The following is a 19,311-nucleotide window of genomic DNA, read 5'->3' as shown; positions in this document are numbered from 1 at the left end:
TGTGTGTGTGTTGCTGTGGCACAATTGAGTGTAATAGGCTGCAACTGCTGGCCACCTGGGTTTGATTTCATGCTGTGGGTGACATTTATAGTAAAACTAAAAACTTCGTAAGGCCCATTGAGCAATATGTAACTCTTTTTCAGAAGCGACTTGGCCACAAATGATAACTTTAAAAAGTGGATTATTATATGGATATGTATAGAAGCCAAATACTCCGAATGCATGTCTCTAAATGTGGAGGAAAACACCCGAGGACCCGGAGAACAATCCACACGACCACGGGGAGAAAACGCAAACAAATAATATACAGCAGGCGTCAGAATCAGGATCGAACCCACGATCTCCTGCATACCAGGCGAGGGAGCTAACATATCACCACCGTGGCACCAAACTCTGTCTTAAATGTCTCCTGGTGCGGAGGATAAGCATTGGCACTGGGTAGACACAGGCGCCTGGGGAGGGTGCCGCAAAACCATCTTCTTTGTGTTTTGTTCCAGCCTTACCAGGTACATCCTATCAGAAATAGATCAGGCAGTTCACGAGGCTGAACGTGGAATCTGTTTGCGAAACGTTTACAGACATGGGTGCTTATTCCCGTGTGTGTGTGAGAGATTGTATATATTATTATTTTTACACAAATACATCCTGCTCACTTACAACACAGCTCGGCAAAGACACGCACAAATTCAAGTCGACACAAGTACAAAGGTCCCCTGTGTAGCCACACAGATTGTAAGGACAAGTGCCGGGACTACCTATGAAGGTCGGTGTGGTGCACGAGTGGGTAGCGTGACCAGCACCACGCCTGGACGGCTTTGTCTCCCCAGTGCTGATGTTTACATACCACACCAGGTACTCATTTAGGGCTGAGTAAAGCTAGAGGTGGGCCCTGGACAGATTTAGATTACGCCACTGGAAATCGAATCCAGGTCACCTGGGTTCGTAGAGCGGTGTGCTAACCACTGCGCCACCACTCCTCCCACAAGCCCACACACACACACGCAGGCAGGCACTGACACACCCACACACACGAAATAAATCAAGGATAATCTTTTTTTCATTCTTCCTGGTGCGTGTGTCCCATCTGCCAAGCTATTTTCCCCATCAAAGTCGCTCAATTAAGCCCCTAATTGATGAGCATGTTTAACAATAGGGAGCCGGTGGGTATGGGCTTTTTTTTTGGTTAAACTATTCAGCGTGGTGGATAATGAAGGGTGTGGATAGACCAGGCTTGGGTTAAAGGGACTCTCGGTTTGTCTTAAAGGCAGCTGGTTAACGTGGACTATAAAACGTAATTACAAAATGCAGTCGATTAAAATCTCGGCTTGAAAGCCTAAAAGTTTGGGATGCAAGTGGGTCAGAGAGATAGGTTTCAATGGAATGGCAATGAACGTCTGATTACAAACTACGAGATGGCTCAGTGTGGCGCTGTGTGTGCATCTGTGTGCATGTCTGTTTCAACATTTTCATGACCGTGCGCTTAGCAGAGAAGCTTAAGAGGCAGTGCTCAGCCCTGTTGGTTGCACGTGCTGGACATTCCACATTACTATCGTGAGAGAATCCCCCCTGCCTTTCCCCCTATATAGATAACCGCTGTTGATTTACATGAACTGTGTAATCGTCATATAGATCCTGGAATGTCTAGTGGGCTGCACTGATCCACAAAGAGATGAACCCACGGATATTTCATTGTCAGGAACTCTCAACAATAAATTAGTATTACATCATGACAATGACGATGGCAAAGATAATTACGAGAATATTTGCAGTAACAACACTACGTGACGATGATTATGATGAAGGGAATGAGGATGATGTTGCTAATGACAATTGTCAACATGACAGCATTAATTGTAATTGTGCCGGTTACTAAGATTGGGATGATAATCACGAGTGACAACGATAATGACGACGACAATGATCACGATGCCAGCCAACAAGAAGTTCAAGTGTATTTAGTTTAACAGCTCTGAGAACAAAAGAGACCAGGGATGAGTCTCATTAGCAAAGGGACCTACGGGGCAACCAAAATGACCAAAAAAAGAGAAACCAAAGGAAATAAAAAGTACGGCAACGACGCAAACAGAAAACTGGACGCATCACAATATTTAAATTTAAAACACCGCACAAACACCAAAATCAAAGGCAAATAATAATCTCCCCACGCTGCGTGTCGCCAATAGTCAAGGTTCGCGGCAGCCCACGCCGTCTGCAACGCCAACGCCACCCGCCGCGCATTCGTGCCTTCGACTCCACAGGCACTTTTAAGAGACAATTTAACCCGTGAGCGTTACGCTAACGTACGTGTACGTCAACAAAACGAAACCGGAAGATAAACGAATATAAAACAACTTATCAGTACCGCGGCTCCCACAGGGCCATGCGGGCGGGCGTGTGGCACAGTTTGGCGCCAGCTGTCGATCGTAGGGTTGCGATCGACAGTTCTCCGCTATGAGTACGATGTCTTTAAAAATAACGTTGCTAAGTCTCTCTAAATAAAAGAAAACTTTCGCGTTCCGAGACTCAGCGGTGAAGGGGACACCCACAGCCTGCAACTTGCAGACGTCTCAGAACGGGAAAAGGGTTAAAGGCCTAATTTCTCTTTCTTAAAAGGCCACGCACCTTTTCGCCTGGCTTTCGAGCGATACTGAGCTTGGCTCCGTGCCTAAAGAGTCGTCACCATCGTTTACGGTCGTGGTATATCGTGCGCGTTACAAACCCACGTCATCGGAACCGCCGTCACGGATGGTGACGACGACGATGATGACAACAAGCGTTGAGGAGGGGCGATCCATATGTATGTTGAACTTTTTTTCGCACCGTACGTAGCCAACCGTGCTCATCGGAGGTGCGGGGGAAGTACAACAAAATCTATCTAGATTTTAAAAAGAGAATAGCTCCAGTGGCTTCTAATATCAGAAGGAAGAGCATTCCAGATGGCTGCGGAAGTGCATCTGAAAGTGCTTGATGCGGTGACCGTCTTTGTTGGACGGCTCGCCAAAAAGCCGCTGCTGCTGCGAGGATGACCGGAGTTCGCGTGACAAGATGAGCAAGGTGCCGTGGCTCATTGACGGCGAGCAACTTTTGTGTGCAATGAGCGTGACCTTGCACGTAATGAGTGCGACCTCAACAGTGACTCACGGACAGGGTGACGAGGAGGTCCTCAACGCGGCTGTCGGCACGGAGCTGTTCACGGAACATGCGCACCGTGCCGTGCTTCAGGTAATAGTAGGAGGAGATCTTGCCCGGTGGGAGCGGCTGGATGCTCCGGTTGTCCTGAAGGAAACATGCATCAACACTCATTCACAAGATGAATCATTAAGACGTTATTGTTTAAAAGTTAAAATACATAATGGAGATTATGATACGTATTTTGCGTAATTTTACAAAACCGCGACACCTTGCTTATATCAGATGGTGTTCTGGTGGGTGTGGCGAGTAGCATGCCCTGCCACCACCTTCGTCTCCCCAGTGCGAACTTTTCACACTAAACCGGGTACTCGTTTAAGGCTAAGTCAAAACGTCGTACTCAAAATGTAAATGTTGTGGCTTGGCTCTCCAACACAACGGTTTTCTGTACTAGTGACGAATTGGCAAGTTCTGTTTACGTGACAACCCTTACTAGTTGGCTGTGTCGGGTGGTGGTGGGTTTTAACGACACATTTATATATTTACGCGATCTAACCCAAAAAAAACCCCTCTATTATGGATGATATTGGTCACGAAAGCCTACCACGTGTTAAACTGGCCTGGTACAGGTTCAAACAACGTCTTCGGCACTCAAGTAAACAGTGGCCAGGAATTTAAATCACGTCTCCGGGTTCACAGTGGTGCCGGGACTAAATAGGACTCCGTGAGTCCGTGACAACCGACGGGACGAGTTAAGACCCACACAGGCGATAGCCAGAAATGTTCTGGCCATCGACACATTGATAGGCACGTGATCCAACCCACAAAGAAAAAAACTTTCACCAAGGTGCCGCTCCCTTCACGGCGCTCATCTCAAGCCGCTCGCCGTTGCACGGCTACAGCCCTCGACCTCGACGTGCGGCTCCGCCGACTGCGCGAGTATTGCAGAAGTGCGTCTCTTGGCCCCGCGATGCCAAAGCACCAAAGCTTGCGCAATCGAAGGCACCGCTCAGGAATGGCTGTGACCCAGGGGAGGTCGCGCGCTCGCAGACGCGGAACGCGCCGCTCGCCCAAAACTTTCTCGCACGCAAATGTGCGCGACCGCGTGCGACTGCGTGCGACTGCGTGCGTGCACGACATGCGGCCGGTGTCGTAAACCACCTCTTCGTAATTAATATTGATGCAAACACTTTGGGTGGCGCCCGGTACATTACGGGCGTGAGCGCGGATAATTGCCTAAAGCCAATTACAAACGAATTACTGCTCTGTCGGCGTTAGAGAGAAAAAAAAATTATGCACCCGCGGCCCCCCGGTCTCGGAAGAGAGAGTAATTAAGGCATCGCGCTGCGTGGCGAAGCGTAAACAATTTAGCGCTCTGCATAGCTCCCCTGCCGGCCAGCCAAGCCCGGGCATAATGAATTGACCATAATCGCATTACTGCCGACGCGTGGCAGTAAACAGCGACATATAAAGGCGGCAATTAGTAGTGCTATGGGGGGCACCAGGTGTCTCCACAAGTGGATGGCGGTGGCATTGAATTTAACGGGGCTTGCATACGGATTTTAGAAAACTACCCATGCTAATGCCTGCGTGTGTGTTTGAGTGCACTTGCTCCAACAGTCTGTTGAGGGTATTCGGGTGATATTTTTCCTTGCTATTGTTTTGAGTACCTGGTGTGGTGGGTAATCATCGACCACCAGAGAGACAAAGCCAGCCGGAAAAGGTGCTGGCTACCCCCCCCCGCCTACACCCGTGTGCCGTAATGGCCTTCATAGGTGTTCGCGAACAGCACTTGGCCTAAAAGTCTGTTGAGGCTATGCAGGGGGATCTTTGTGTGGAGGGTAGGGATGATGCATCGGTTAGGCGCAAAGGGCGATCACGAGTTGTCAAATCAGAGTTCCAGATCCATCCACGGGTAACGCAAACAAAAAGTGGGACCAGAATCTGTCGTGAGTAATGTTCGTCAAATAATAATTGTAATTCCCAGCGTGAGAACTTTAGCCAACAACAAAAACCCGTATTCCCTTCCCCGTTGCCAATGTTGACGACTGCGTCACTATGTCGAGTGTGTCACTTTGCCGGCTGCTAATGGATATCGCTGACCGAGAGGAGGCGGAGACTTGACTCGGATAACAATTTCCACGAATGTGAAAAGCCAGTGCTGTACTCGTAATTGAACCCAGTTTTACAAGGGATGGTGGTGGTGCAGAGTGCAAACCACTACGGGAGCACTCGACACTCTAGACACAGCGTCTAAACAAGCGCAAGCACGCAAGCACGCACGCACGCACTCGCGCGCACGGACAGCGAGACGTTTTTTTACACTTTCACGCGAATCGTGTAGTGCAAGTAAAACAACATGACGATGCTGATAATTGTTGATGCTGGTGAAAAATGTTCGTGATCATTCTCATGCTTGCCGATGATGGCCATCACGTGACAATCGCTCTAGTGATGCTCTTGTGCTGAGGTGATAATCCTGCAGGCTGCTGAAGCTTATTCCAAAGATGCAAATGACAGTGATGACAACAATGACGAAGACAAAGTTGGTGAGACAGTGACAACACTGCTGCAAATTCCAACGATTACGACAACAACAACAATACTGATGATAAAGATGCCGATGACAAATACAGTAGAACCCCTCTTAACGACCACCCCTGTTCACGACAGGCCTCCATAGAGTCCAATGTGTTTGCTTACCGACCATTCGCCTGTTTGGGGGAAAAAGGGAAACTTTCGATGCTATCGGAACGAATCAAGCCTTAACGTGTATTTCCTACACTCGCTTAATGGCCAAATCACTTAACGACCGGTTTCGTGGAACCAATTACCGTAGTTAAGAGGGGTTCTACTGTATGATGATGGCGATGCCGATGGCGAACACAACTCACCTCCCCGACCTCTATACATCCCGAGAACTCCAAGTCAAAGAGGGCACTTCCCACCAGCCCCGACAGGAAGTTGTTGATGGCCTGATGGTCGATGTTCTCAAGTTTGTAGTAGCTGCGGATGGAAAAGAGAAGCGCCACCAATGTTCACTTAGTCATCAATGTTCAGATTTTAGTCACGGTCCGAGTCTCGTCGGTGACAAACCGTGGCGTACGAGTCGAGTCTGAATGTCCTACCCATCCTGCCCGCACCTCCGATGAGCACGGTTGGCTACGTACGGTGCGAAAGAAGTTCATACGTACAGCCTATGGGAGTCATAACCCTGAGACTCGTCGACTAAAGCAGTCAAACATTTAGTCAAACACTCTGAGTTATTAAACGTTCACGCGAGGGCACGCAATCCCCACACCGAATACATGCTGGAAGATAATGGTGCAGCCCTGCAAGTGCTTGCTCTCACCACTGCTGGGCACAAGGGCCTCAGCGAGAGGATGCTTTGGCCCACTCTTCGACGCCGACCAGACGCATTGAAAGAGGTGGGAGCGCCCACACTTTTATCCCACACACACGTGACTTGTCAATCGACCAACGTCAGTTTCATCCATTAACACTGCTCGGTGGACAACAGAGGCGGAGAGGGAATCGAACGAGCGACCTCCGGATTGCAAGCCCGGTGCGCTGACCGTTACACCGCCACTGCGGCAACGGCAAAAGTTGTAGCCGTAGCTTCTGCAGCAGCCGCACCAGCAGTATCCTCTGTAGTAGCAATAGCAGCGGCAATAGTGGCAATAGCAGCGGCGGTAGCAGCGGCAACAGCAGAAGTTGCAGCAGCAGCCTCTATTTGCATCGTAACCGCACTAACATGACGGCAGTGTGAATACGTAAATCTCGTGTAAAGCATCTGGTTTAATAAGCCACGGTTAACTTCCCTTCCTGTGCATAATCTTCACCACAGCTGCAATCAGTATTAGAATTACAATGTATTCCTATTGCTTTTTAAGCAGTTCTTAACATCTGCGGGTCCTATAATGCCTCTAGCAGCAGGGACCCATTAGCCTATAACCCCACCGTGATTTATGGTTTACCGCATGTCCAGTGGAAATAGTCCACAATGATATACAACTTGCACTCTTTTACGGAGCCAGAGTTTTATGTAAAAAGCGAGCATTGCGGTGTGACTCTGCTTAAATGAGTATTGATTGGAAATAATCAAAAATCCTACCCGGATACCCACCCATCGATCTGCTTACGTACCGAACAACCAACCAACCATCCACCTACCAATCCCAGCCATGCACCTACCCACCAACTAACCCACCCATCCAACAACACGCCTACCTACATACCAACCCACTTACATGCTAACCTACCTATGAACATACCAACACACCTATGCAAGCATCCGCACACCTTTAAACTCAACCACTCTCATCCAACCACTAATCCACTGACACACAATGTATCTACACAGCCGTTCACCCACACATACACCTACTTATCAATCTACCTATACACATGCAATCAATCCACCTACCTACCTACCCACCTCCTTGCTATATTCCATCACGTTTTTTTTTCCAAATTTGAACGCATTGCCAATCATTGCCTTTGAAACGCGCGCAGTTAAAAATAACGTTCCCCTCTGCCGCGTTTAGCAAACAGCGGGGGGAAGCAGCAGCAGCGGCGGCGGTAGCCGCAGCCGTTACGATCGATGGGATCGTTGCCGAGTGACCGCTAACCTCGCCGCACACGCTGGACACAGCGCTGGCCTGGTGATTTATTCCGCTCTGTCAGGATCAGCTTGCGGCATCGCTCACCTTCCTCGCTCTCTCTCTCCCACACTCTCAGGAGGGTGTAAAAAAAACAAACCCCCTCCCGCCCGCCCCACCACCGATAGCCGCTCCTCCCAGTCACCACCACCACCAGCACGAGCGAGCGAGCGAGTGAGCGAGCGATGATGTATTTACATTGGCACCTCCGAGGTCTCCCGTGTACGTCGAGCTGCCTTGCGTAATTACGTGTTTGCTCACGGAAATCACCGACGGTCTTAAGGAGATCCGCGGAATTAGCCCGTGGAATCGTGTGTGCCGTGGCAGTGTGTAACTACCGCTCAAGCGCCGCTTCTTAAAGAGGCGAACTCCCTCTCCCCCCCCCCCCCTGCAAAAACAAGGGCCGTGCCGTTTTATTGCGCGATGATCAGCGCAGTATCGACTCGCGCGGCAGGCACAGGCGGCCCTTGAAATCTGGGTCAATTACTAAAATTATCCTAGGACTTATATCGCCCTCAATGCGCCCCCCCCCCGCCCCCCGGTTGTTGCCACAGGTATTCATTTAAGGCTTAGCTGACCTAGGGGAGGCCCAGAATCTCGAAGACAAAGATCTTCCCGTGTCACTTTAAACAAGCTATTTTTCGGTAAAGTCACGTAGGTAAAACATTAAAATTTATCAAAGTAAAATAAAATAAAATCACGACGTTTCGGAGGCAACACAAGCTTCCGTCTTCAGGTGGAACCGTCACAGCCACGACAGCTGTATCATTTACTTGATACAGCTTGATACAGCTGTCGTGGCTGTGACGGTTCCACCTGAAGACGGAAGCTTGTGTTGCCTCCGAAACGTCGTGATTTTTATTTTATTTTACTTTTATTAATTTTAATGTTTTACCTACGTGACTTTACAGAAAAAACCTAAGAATATGAATCCTTGCAGTCACGAAAGCCTCAAATCTAGAATTTAAACAAGCTGTTGGGGAAAATGCTGTTTGCGTGAATCTGTTATGGCCAGAATGGCACACGAGGGGGTAGACGGCAAGTATAACGGCAAACCGCTTTTGTCTACCCAGTGGCGATGTTTACTGCACACCGCGCAAGTTACTCACTTGAGGCTGAGTAGACCTAGGGGAGACCCAGGACCGGTTCAGATAATCACCACTGGTGTTGGTCGCGAGTGGGAACTGCACTCGGGTTGCTGGGTTCATAGCGCAGTGCGCTGACTGCTACATTACCGCACCCCACATATAAACACACATTCACACACACTCACTCATACTTGCAATCACACACACACACATACACATTAATACACACTCAATCGTATTCACTCACACAGACATACACTCTGCACGCACGCACTGATTGACACACGCTGAGATGCACCTGGGGTTCATGATGAGCCGACGGAAGAAATAGGTCCAGGTGATGTAGTCCATGGCATCTTGCTTGGAGGTGATGGTACCAGAGGTGATCTCAGCATTGAGATGGTCAGCGAGTACCTCCAACAAACTAGGACACACGTACGGAGTCGGGCATGACCACACACGTTCCAACCCTGTGCAGCCTTGCAAAGTGAACGTGATCTCCAGCGAAACGTCGGTACCCATTAAAACGTCGTGGAATTCCTCTCCAACAACAACAACAATAACAACAACAGCACCGACTGGTGGCACTGCCGAGGCAGTGAACAGCCTGGGCACGTTCGATTCACGTCACACTTTTATGAATTATCTGCGTCGGGATTGAGGAGGGTTTACGATGCACACCTTAATTACGTGACGACCTCACCCAAAAGAAACCAATCATAAAACGTACTATTTTGCCGTGAAAGCCTACGAATAAATTGCGTTCGTATTGCTGTTGTTTAACGAGCGGTGCGGAAAGTGTGCGGGCTGATTATATTATTGACGATTATCGTCGTGTTGAGCAAAGCCTCCGTCCCAAACAGCCATAACACTCTCTACTCGTTCCTATTTAAACGCGAATTATCATGACCCACTGTTACAGACACACGGACGGACCAACAGAGCTAATGATGAACAATTTCCACTTGGGTTGGAAAGTGTTTAAAAAGGGATAGAGGTTCATGGGAGGAGGTAAGGAGGTGAGTCTCACCTGCACCTTACTAGAAAGTGTGAGACTATGACCCATTGATCTCTTGTATGCATGTACATATGTATGTTGAATCCAACTGTACGATCCCAGGCGGCAACACAACTTTACACCACGATGCCTTTGGCCAAAAATTCAATCGAAAAATTCGATCGAAAAATTCGATCGAGCTTCACGAGAGTTTATCGTGCGCCCCACCTCGCGCTACGGACCGGCAGGCAGACGGACAGACAGAGCCGACGCGCGTTGGAACGCGTTGACGAGGGACGTGGGGGATTCTTTTCGAGAGACAGGTGAGAGAGGGGCGTCTCACCTCGACTCTACCGGGAAGGGCTCGTAGAGGAACTTCTTGTAGAAGTCCTTCTTGAGGTCGTGCACGAAGATCACCGCCTTGCCTTGATCGTCGAACTGAGGGCGCCCGGCACGGCCCATCATCTGCAGGACGTCTGCGGCGTGGGCACAACGGGAGGCGAGATATTTGCTGGTCTTTCATCATCAACATCGATGATGATTTTTTTGTGCATTCTTATATTCACGTCATTTATGCCTTGACCAAGTGCGCCTTAGAGAGAATTGAGAACGGTACGTATGAACGCAATGGCGGAGATGTGGTGAAAAGATGATAGAGGAGTTAGTGGGCGCATCTGTTTCATGCGTGTATTAGGTCAAAGCGAAACTGATGAGAGCAAATCTTGATGAATGGATTGGATAGATGTGGAATGAGTGCTAGCGATGGAGAGAGATTGTGAAGAGGGAGCGGGAACGGTAGTGGTTATAGAGGCAAGATTAAGGCGTCGTGGGGTAAGCAAGGGGAAAAAAAAGGGAGTTTTGAGGGAGGAACGTAAACTGGTGAGCGAAGATAACTGCTTGATGTAATGTTTGTTGATGTAACTTGCTGACCCGCCCCAACTGGACATCTGTGCAAAAGAGCTTCATAGCTCAACGGATTCCTCCTCTGGTCAAAATAAAGATTTTTATTCTGAATCATCATTAACAATGTATTGCCATCATCAGCTCATTGTCATCGTTATTGTTATGAGCCAATCACTGTCTCCATCATCATAATCGTCAACAATCATCATCACGGTGCTCTTCAACACATCATATCCACGATGATCATTGTCAGGTCATTATCATTTCTGCCTACATCTGCCCCAGCATATCACCATCACCATCAGCACCATCAGCACCATCAGCTTTGTTATGGGTTAATTACAGAGTACATAGGATAACTCATTGAAGAGAAGGAAGATGGCCTAATAAGACTAGATACGCTGTTAGTGTACTTGCAATGTCCTCGAGGTTTGTGCCCTGTGCAGCAAGGGCGATTACATCTGTATATACGAACTTGGGAGATGATGTAATTGGCAGGTCACTTTATGTGTGTGTGTAGTGTAGCGATTAGTGCGATGCACTATGAACCTAATGACCCGGGTTCGATTCCCGCTCATGGCCAATACCAGTGACGATTATCTGAACCGGTCCTGAGCCTCCCCTTGTTCGACTCAGCCTCAAATGAGTAAATGGTGCGATGTGTAAACATCGCCACTGGGGAGACAAAGGCGGCCGGGCGTGGTGTTGGCCACCCACCCCCTTATGTGCCGTGCCGGCCTTCATAGGTGCTCGCTAACAGCACTTGCCCCTACAGTCTGTTAAGGCTATACGGGGATCTTTGTTAAACAGCCCTCCTATGAGAACCTGCCATGTGTAAGTTCGCACCTGTGATAGGGAAGTCCACGTATCTCCGCGTTTTTCCGTCAAAGTACTCGGTGCCTTTGATGATGACGAGGTGAGCTGGGAAGTTCACCCCCCAGGCCAGCGTGCTGGTGGCAATCAGCACCTGCAAGAAACGACGTATCTTCAATAACGACGCGGTCAAGATCGCAGCCAACGTGATGGGGGGGGGGTCCAGATACAGGGTGAGAGCCACAAGGCCACACTCAGGTACAAACACCAGCTTCACGTAAACACACACATACATGCAGATTAAAATATACGTATCCGAATTCAACACAAATACTAGATTTGAACACACATCATGTGTAAACACAAAGGGCAGACTCGAACATTGAGAAGACATTAATTAATTAAGATAAGATTCACACGCAAATATGAGATTAACACACACACATACTTGCTGACCCGCTCGTACCGGACATCTGGGAAAAAGAGCTTAAAGGCTCATTGGATTCCTCCTCCGGTCTAAATAAAGATGCTGATTCTGATACACAAACTAGATTCAAACACATGGCTCATGATGAAACACGAGACAAGACTGAGTTTCATGCGCATCACATTTGAGACACAATGATTAGGTCAATACACAAAGACCAGATTCAAACACGAAGATCAGGCTCGGGCACAAACACCACATTCAGGCACAGAGACCCGATATAGACGCCAACACCAGGCTAAGACACAAATGTTAGATTAAGACGCAAACATCACCTTCCGACACAAGCACCGGATGGAAGCGCGGAGGCTGGGCGCCGATCGCCTGTTGCCTCCGTGTGTGCGTGCGTACATGTGGACGTGTGTACGTGAACGTGTGTGTGTACGTGAACGTGTGTGTGTGCGTGCGTGAACGTGTGTGTGCGCGTGTGTGTACGTGTGTGCATGTACATGTGTGCGCGTAAACGTGTACATGTCCGTGCGTGTGTATGTAAGTGCACATGTGCGCGCATGTACGTATGTGCGCGTGCGTGCGAACGCTTGTTTGCCCGTAAACGCGTACATGCATATCTATGTATGTATGTGCACATGCGAGCGTGTGTGCGTCTTGGCGCGTGTACGTGTGTGTGTGCGTGAACGTGTGTAAGCGTATGTGCGTGTGCGTGCGAGCGCGTGTACGTGTGTGTGCGCTGTGAGCCGTGAGTTTGACCTGGATCCTGGTGTTGACAAAGAGCTCCTCCACGGTGCGGCGGTCGCGCTCGTGCAAGCCCGCGTGGTGCATGCCGATGCCGAACGCCAGACACAGCTTCAGGTTCGAGTCCTTCACCGTCGAGATGATGTGCTCCATCTGCGCACAGAGACAAAGGATACCCCCCCCCGTGTGGCCTTAACGGACTGTTGGGGCAAGTGCTGTCCAACGAGCACCAAGAGAAGGCCGACACGGAGCACGAGAGGGTGGGTGGGTGGCCAGCACCACGCTCGACCGCCTTTGTCTCCCCAGTGGCGATATTTACACATCGCACCAGGTACTCACATTCCTGTCAACCCCTTATCAGTGCCTACCTTACGACAGACAAATTCAGACCTTATCGGTCACCCCGTGCTTTTATAAATTTCAACGTTCATCCTACAGAGTCCCATCACAAGGGACAAACACAAAGATAAATATTTGTTGTTGCCCGTATTGAAACGGCTGTACACCGTATGGACCTGAAAACTCAATTTCCATGTACAAGAACGCGGGGGTAAGCCGTATGGGTTGACAGCTGTGCTCTCATTGTAGGCCAAGACGGCCTCGGGGCGGGCGCAGGATCGGTTCTGATAATCGTCACTGGTGTTGGTGGCCGCGAGCGGGAATCGAACTCGGGTCGCCGGGTTCGTAACGCAGCGCGCTAACCGCTGCACCGCCGCTCCCCTCCACGCACACGTACACACAAAGACGCACACCAACACTCACGGCTGGCTGATTCAGTGGTGAGCACAAGGGGGCCATCTGTTTCATTGGGCAAGGCACGAGGATCAACACTGAGAGTTCTTGGGATGAATAGAGGTTCCTTGGACTGAGCAACGGGTGTTCAAATAAAGGTACAACGCCGACGTATTCCCGCGCTGCGCAGCACGCTGGTGTTTGGCACGGCGTCCGACGTTTCGCCCCACGTGCCGAGGGCACGCGCAGCAGAACGTGGGAGGTCATCGTGGGAGGAAAGCTCGCGGAGAGAGCTTCCTCGGGACAATCGCGAAAACCTACGCAGTTGTAAATAAAGATACAAACGACAAAAAAATACAAAGAGCTCTTATCTTGTAGATTCGAATCTAGGTTGTGTAACCACCAGGCTTGTTCAACAAGAGTTTAATGTTGCAATAGTACAACACAACACAGTTTTTCTTTTGTATATTGCTCTCCATGCACAGTATCCCAGGGTAATTTACAATAAAAAGAACATCTCAAAAAATCAACTGGGGAACCGATCCAGCACAAAAATGACAACACGTGACAAGTGCCCATTGGTCAGCAGAACGATCTGCTTAAAAAAAACAACTGTATTGTGCAGCCGGTAAAACATTTATGGAAACGTAAAGATGTTAAAATGTTATGTTAAAGGTGTGACGGTATCATGATGCCTAGTCTGATTTGGAGCAGAGCTCCAGTGGCAGCAGGACTGCTCCTCTCGTGTGTACGTACACGTGTTGATCTTCCTTCGCAACGTACGTAGCCGACCGCGCTAAATAGGAGGTGCGGGTGGAGGACAACGAAACTAAACACAAAAGCCAAATTCTAAAATAATGAGTTTGTCAATCTCGATGATGATTTAAAAGTGCACAGCTTCCAGTGACTTCCTAATATCGGAAGAGCGTTCCAGACGGCCGCAGAAGCGCATCTGAAAGCGCCGCGCGATGCGGTAACCGTCTTTGGAGGTCGCTAGAGAATTTATTCCTGGCTGAAGACCTCACCAGCTGTTAAACACGCCTCTCTCTCCGTCTCTCGATCTGTCTCTTTATTTTTTTCCCCCACGGTAACTTCTCCTCTACATGCACGGCATTCCGAGATCCATTGCTTAAGGGCGCCTTCATGAATTTCAATCATCATTAGCACTGTTATTTCTCCACCTTGTGAATTCGGCGATGCGGTCGGATTGCCACCTGTCCTGGTTTTCCCGGGATCGTCCTATGTGTTTTTTGAGGAGGCAGATGTTTTGGGAAATCCATAAGTCCTTCCGGAACATTCCTTAAAACAATTCAGGTTTTTGTCAGTTCTATAAGAGTTCTTCCCTTCTTCCAGTACTGACACATATTCTTATTCCCACGGTACGTCCGAGTGTTTTGTATCTCAGGTAGCAAACCTCGACCCTGCAAGTGACATCATGGGAATGTGCTTGCGATTTAAACGTTTTTGTTATCTCATTAAGGAAGCGTTTGTGTCCAACAGTACCGGCCGACACGACCGTAGGTGTGTATCTATGAGATAAGATCTGTTCCACCTGATGGGTTTATGCCTTCCGTTAAAAGGGGACAACCAATGTTGCCGTTTTCAGACTGAACATGGCTTCCGCAAGCAGAGCCTTGCCAGAAGCAACATGAGCGCAATCCAGGAAAGAAAAATCACGCACGCGCATGGATCATGTAACGCTTTGCAACACGCGGTTGGTTTTATTTGGGGGTATTTAATTTGCAAAGTATTTAAAGCCGACAAGTAGCCCTTGGGGTAAAAAAATTAATGTTCAGAAATAACAATCCCTTCACACTCCGTTTTGGTTGTTAACAAACTTTTTGGTAAATTTATAAATTTCACGGCCATTTTCCAGAGCACGTGATTGAGGAATGACCTTCACCCCAAAAACCGTAGCCCGTTGCGTGCTTTTTCTTGTTACCGACAAACGCGTTTAGTTTTAGTTTTCATTGTTGTTGTTAATTGTGCTTGTGCACCACTGCCAACGCAGCAGCATGACCAAACAATGCGTTTAATTTTGTTGAATTTAATTGTGGTAAATAACAGCATAACTTTCTACCGGGGGGGAGGGGGCTGGTCCACACTGGATCATTCTTAGGAGGGTTCCAACCCCCCCTTCCACCCCTCCGTGTTACAGGCGTACAGACGGACATAAAAGACTTGTGCAGAACACTCTTTCAGACCGTAGTGGGGAAGTGCTGACAAAAAAATTGCACTGAATAAAGCAAGCGTTCAAGGGGGGTGAAAAAACGGAGGGAATTGATAGAGTACTGAAGATAAACTCCCCAAACCGGCTCAAATGCACAACTGCATTCACCCCGCCCGGAACGAATTAAACTTAACAGCTAAATCATAAAGCTGTCGTCACCAATGACCGTCCTAAAAAAAACACCCCGCTCATCATATCCGAGTTGTCACTTTTAATTTGCCGTTTTCCCATCGTCGGCTACAGAAAAAACATCAGCATATTACTGTTACGAGTGACATATCACGGAAAATGCGCATTCATCAACACGAGGACGTGACCTTAGAAAGTGGTTACGCAAAGTCTACTTCCTCGGCTCTTCTCGGGGGACACGCGGAGTTTGTCGCCCCTGCTCGCTGTGAGAATTCTGGGTAGAAACGTCGACTTTTCATGACATAACCGCCGATATAAAAGCTACAAACGGAAAATAATTGCAAGCAAAAGAAAAGGACAAAAAAAATCGCAATACTTTGGGAGCGCTGGCCCGGCTTGTGATGTTAATTACGTTGCCGCCCACCCACCCACCCAAATTAAAACGTTAAGTCTGCGAGGAAAGCGGGCATGACAAACAGACTGCCTTGGCTGGTTTGTTTTCAAGTGAGAGAGGTGGGGGGGGGGCGGGTGGGGGCGGTCTTGGCTTGGAGCTTGGCGGTGGAAAAAGATATGTAAACAAGCTTTTCCCAGGATAACTGGGAAACGAGCGAATGTGTGGGGGGAAGGGGTGGGTGGCGGAGGTGGTCGGGAGGGGGGCGCTCCCGTTCCCGGGTCTCGCTAATCAGCTACACAAACAGACACGCACACTCGCACACACAGCAGAGGTCGCGGACAGTTCAGGGGCCAGAGGTCGAAAAGGATCACCTCGGCCTGGAATATACTTCTCAAGGGACTCCATATATGTTACGTGCGTTTCGCTCGGCAAATGCAAGTTTTGCGTGACGATTGCAGCTGTGTTTTTTTTGTGAGGGTTTCAGAGTGGTGCGGGGGGGGAAGGGAAACAAAAAAATGCGTCTATTTTTTTTACGTCGCGTTCTGCGGAAAAACAAGGGCAGTTTGCGAGTTTGTGTACGGGGTACGCGCGCGCGTGGTGAGGGTGTGCCCCCTACTATACCAACAGCAAGTTGGCATAGTAGGAGGCACAGGTGGTGCATCGGCCAGTCATCTCAGTCAGTCAACCCATGGCACCTGGGTCTGTCCCGTGACCTCCTGCCAGCGGGCATTCGACACTTTAAAAGGCCTCAAAGTGCACATAGCCTGGTACAAGCGCGGTGGTGACGTCACCGTCACTTAGTGGCGAATGGCGGTTGTTGTTTTTGTTGGGTCAGCACGCCTGGCGAGCAGTAGTGTAGCGGTGAGTGGCACTGCACGACCTAACCGGCAGACCCGAGTTGGATTCCCGCTCGTGACCAACATCAGTGCCGCGTGTCTAAACCGGTCGTACGTCTTCCCCCGGGTTGACTCGGCCTTACATCAACGCATTGTGTCCCGTGTGTAAGACAAAGGGCAGCCGAGCGTGATGCTGTCCACACAACCCGCTCGGGCCTTCATAGGCGTTCGCTAACAGCACTTGCCACAACAATCTGTACGGCTATACGGGGTGCCTGTGATCTCTGTGTGTGGGTGAATGGTGGGTGCAGTGGGACGGCAAACTGCACTGCAATCTCCTAAAACACAGGTTTGTTTCCCGGGCCAAGCTTGACAGCAGCGGCAGCGGTATCTAAACCTGTCCTTGTCCCTCAACTAGGTCAGCTCAGATGTAAATAAGAATTCTGTGCATTGCATGAACTACCAGAACTACTTCGGAGGTGAGGGTGGCCAGTCGTGTATGAAGCTGGCCACGCCAACTCGTTGTGCACAAAGCCGGCCTAAATAGGTGCTCATTAACAACATCTACCCCTACGGTGTTGTAAGGCTAAAGCAGCACCCAATGTTTGTGCATCCCAAATATTAAAGTCATTCCCATTGACAGCCATGGGCCAGTGCAGCAGTATCACAGTTCTAACGCAAAGCCCCCATTAGGTGGTTGGCTTCCCACAGTTAGTACCCAGTTAATTCATGTTTGAGGGATGACGACGCTGAGGATGAGCTGGGTTCAACCCGAGACCAGGATTTGAACAAATAACTTTCCCGACTGAGTGCTAGGCGTAGCTCAAGCCAGTCAAGGGCAGATACAAGTTTATGTGGAGGCACCAATGTGATTCGTTAAGGCAAGGTTGGTGTTTTCGTCGGCAGTACAAGCTGGCACGGAACAGGCCAGGGAAATATTATTCAACGTTACATCACGTATCATCTACTCGAGTGTCTTTTAGCAGTTTTGGAGGTAGAATTGGTGGATCACACAGAGATGAATATGCGAGTTGGTAAGCCCCAACCTTATGATATAAACAATATGTACCACCTACGCCATCTGCTGGACACTAATGCTGCATGCTCTACGTGGGGGGGACATCCTTTCTAACCACCGTTCAAACAAGGAGCTGTCACAAATTGTTCACGGTCTTCACTTGAAGCCCTTTCATAAAAGCACTGCTGGATGAGGGCCCACTTCCTCCCCATGCCACTTGGGTCATGGGGGTTACTTGACCATACTTCGCCACTCTGTGCTTTCGTGAAGGCGGTGAGCACAGACGACGGGAGCTTAGTTCAGTATAACAATTCATCGTTCTGCACTGCCTGCTGCTGACGACGCAGTCCCACAGCAGCCTATAGCACCTGTGTTATGCACGGTGATCGCCCATACAATCACCATCCAGGCTCAGATCCTGCTTAGCTTCCGAGAGCTTACGAGATCGGGCATGTTCGGGGCGATCTGATCACAGGCATCTGTCAATAAAAATAGAATCACTTTGCTCAAAGCCAACTCTTGTTGTCCTGCTATATGAATGAGAAATGTAGAGTGTTGGCCTCGATTGGAGATGAGTGTTGCCCCACGCTCCTTTGAGCAGGCACACTTTCTGAATTGAATAGAGAGGTTTGATGATTCTAACAAGCAACACAAGTCTGCACAGTGGCATGTTTACGCATATTACTTTTCGATTTGCAGTATTGATATGGGATCGGTGTCCAATTTTGCCTTACTTTCCAGGACAACTAGCACAGTGTTTTATTGTTAAAGACATTCGTAAAACAAAAACAGAAGTTAATGCTGGACTATCACTGAGCATCATTGTTTTTTGATAATTGTTTTTACTTTTTACAAGTAATAAAAACGGATTGGAATGATTGCAGCAGCTCATCATCCATCTGGGGTCAATAAAAAAGACACGATCATCCGCCTGGGGTTGTATTATGGACATACTAGTCCCTGTCATGGGAACGTCAAATTTCCATCACCGGATAAAAAGCTTCCATTCGAGAGGGGCGCCCCACCTCTTGATTTACCGTGGAGACACGCCGACACTTGTCGATTGTGACTGCGTTTTGAGAATTTTGCCGGATCCAGAATCCAGTTGGTAAGAAAGCACGTCGGTCCACTCCAGGGGTTTTGCTAACCGCTTGGACCAGGTGCTGCTGGACTGCGGACACTTGCAAGAGTTTGTCGCACG

At 49.1% G+C, this 19,311-nt stretch overlaps 1 protein-coding gene across 2 annotated transcripts in view; it reads right to left on the bottom strand.

The window, feature by feature from the left end:
* Positions 1 to 19,311, bottom strand: part of ASCC3 (activating signal cointegrator 1 complex subunit 3) — a 108,209-nt gene that overhangs the window by 39,189 nt on the left and 49,709 nt on the right. For both annotated transcript variants that reach the window (XM_078877367.1, XM_078877368.1), the window contains exons 32-37: positions 12,787 to 12,924; positions 11,625 to 11,745; positions 10,219 to 10,351; positions 9,177 to 9,302; positions 6,024 to 6,135; positions 3,142 to 3,276 (exon numbers count right to left, since the gene is read on the bottom strand). In XM_078877367.1, coding sequence (XP_078733493.1) covers positions 3,142 to 3,276; positions 6,024 to 6,135; positions 9,177 to 9,302; positions 10,219 to 10,351; positions 11,625 to 11,745; positions 12,787 to 12,924 — 765 coding nt within the window. The remainder of the gene's footprint in view (positions 1 to 3,141; positions 3,277 to 6,023; positions 6,136 to 9,176; positions 9,303 to 10,218; positions 10,352 to 11,624; positions 11,746 to 12,786; positions 12,925 to 19,311) is intronic.

The sequence above is a fragment of the Lampetra fluviatilis genome, chromosome 47 (genome assembly GCF_964198595.1).
Source record: "Lampetra fluviatilis chromosome 47, kcLamFluv1.1, whole genome shotgun sequence".
Classification (NCBI taxonomy): Eukaryota; Metazoa; Chordata; class Hyperoartia; order Petromyzontiformes; family Petromyzontidae; genus Lampetra; species Lampetra fluviatilis.
The sequence above is the reverse complement of the archived record's forward strand: the minus strand, read 5'-3'. Positions and strand labels throughout refer to the sequence as shown.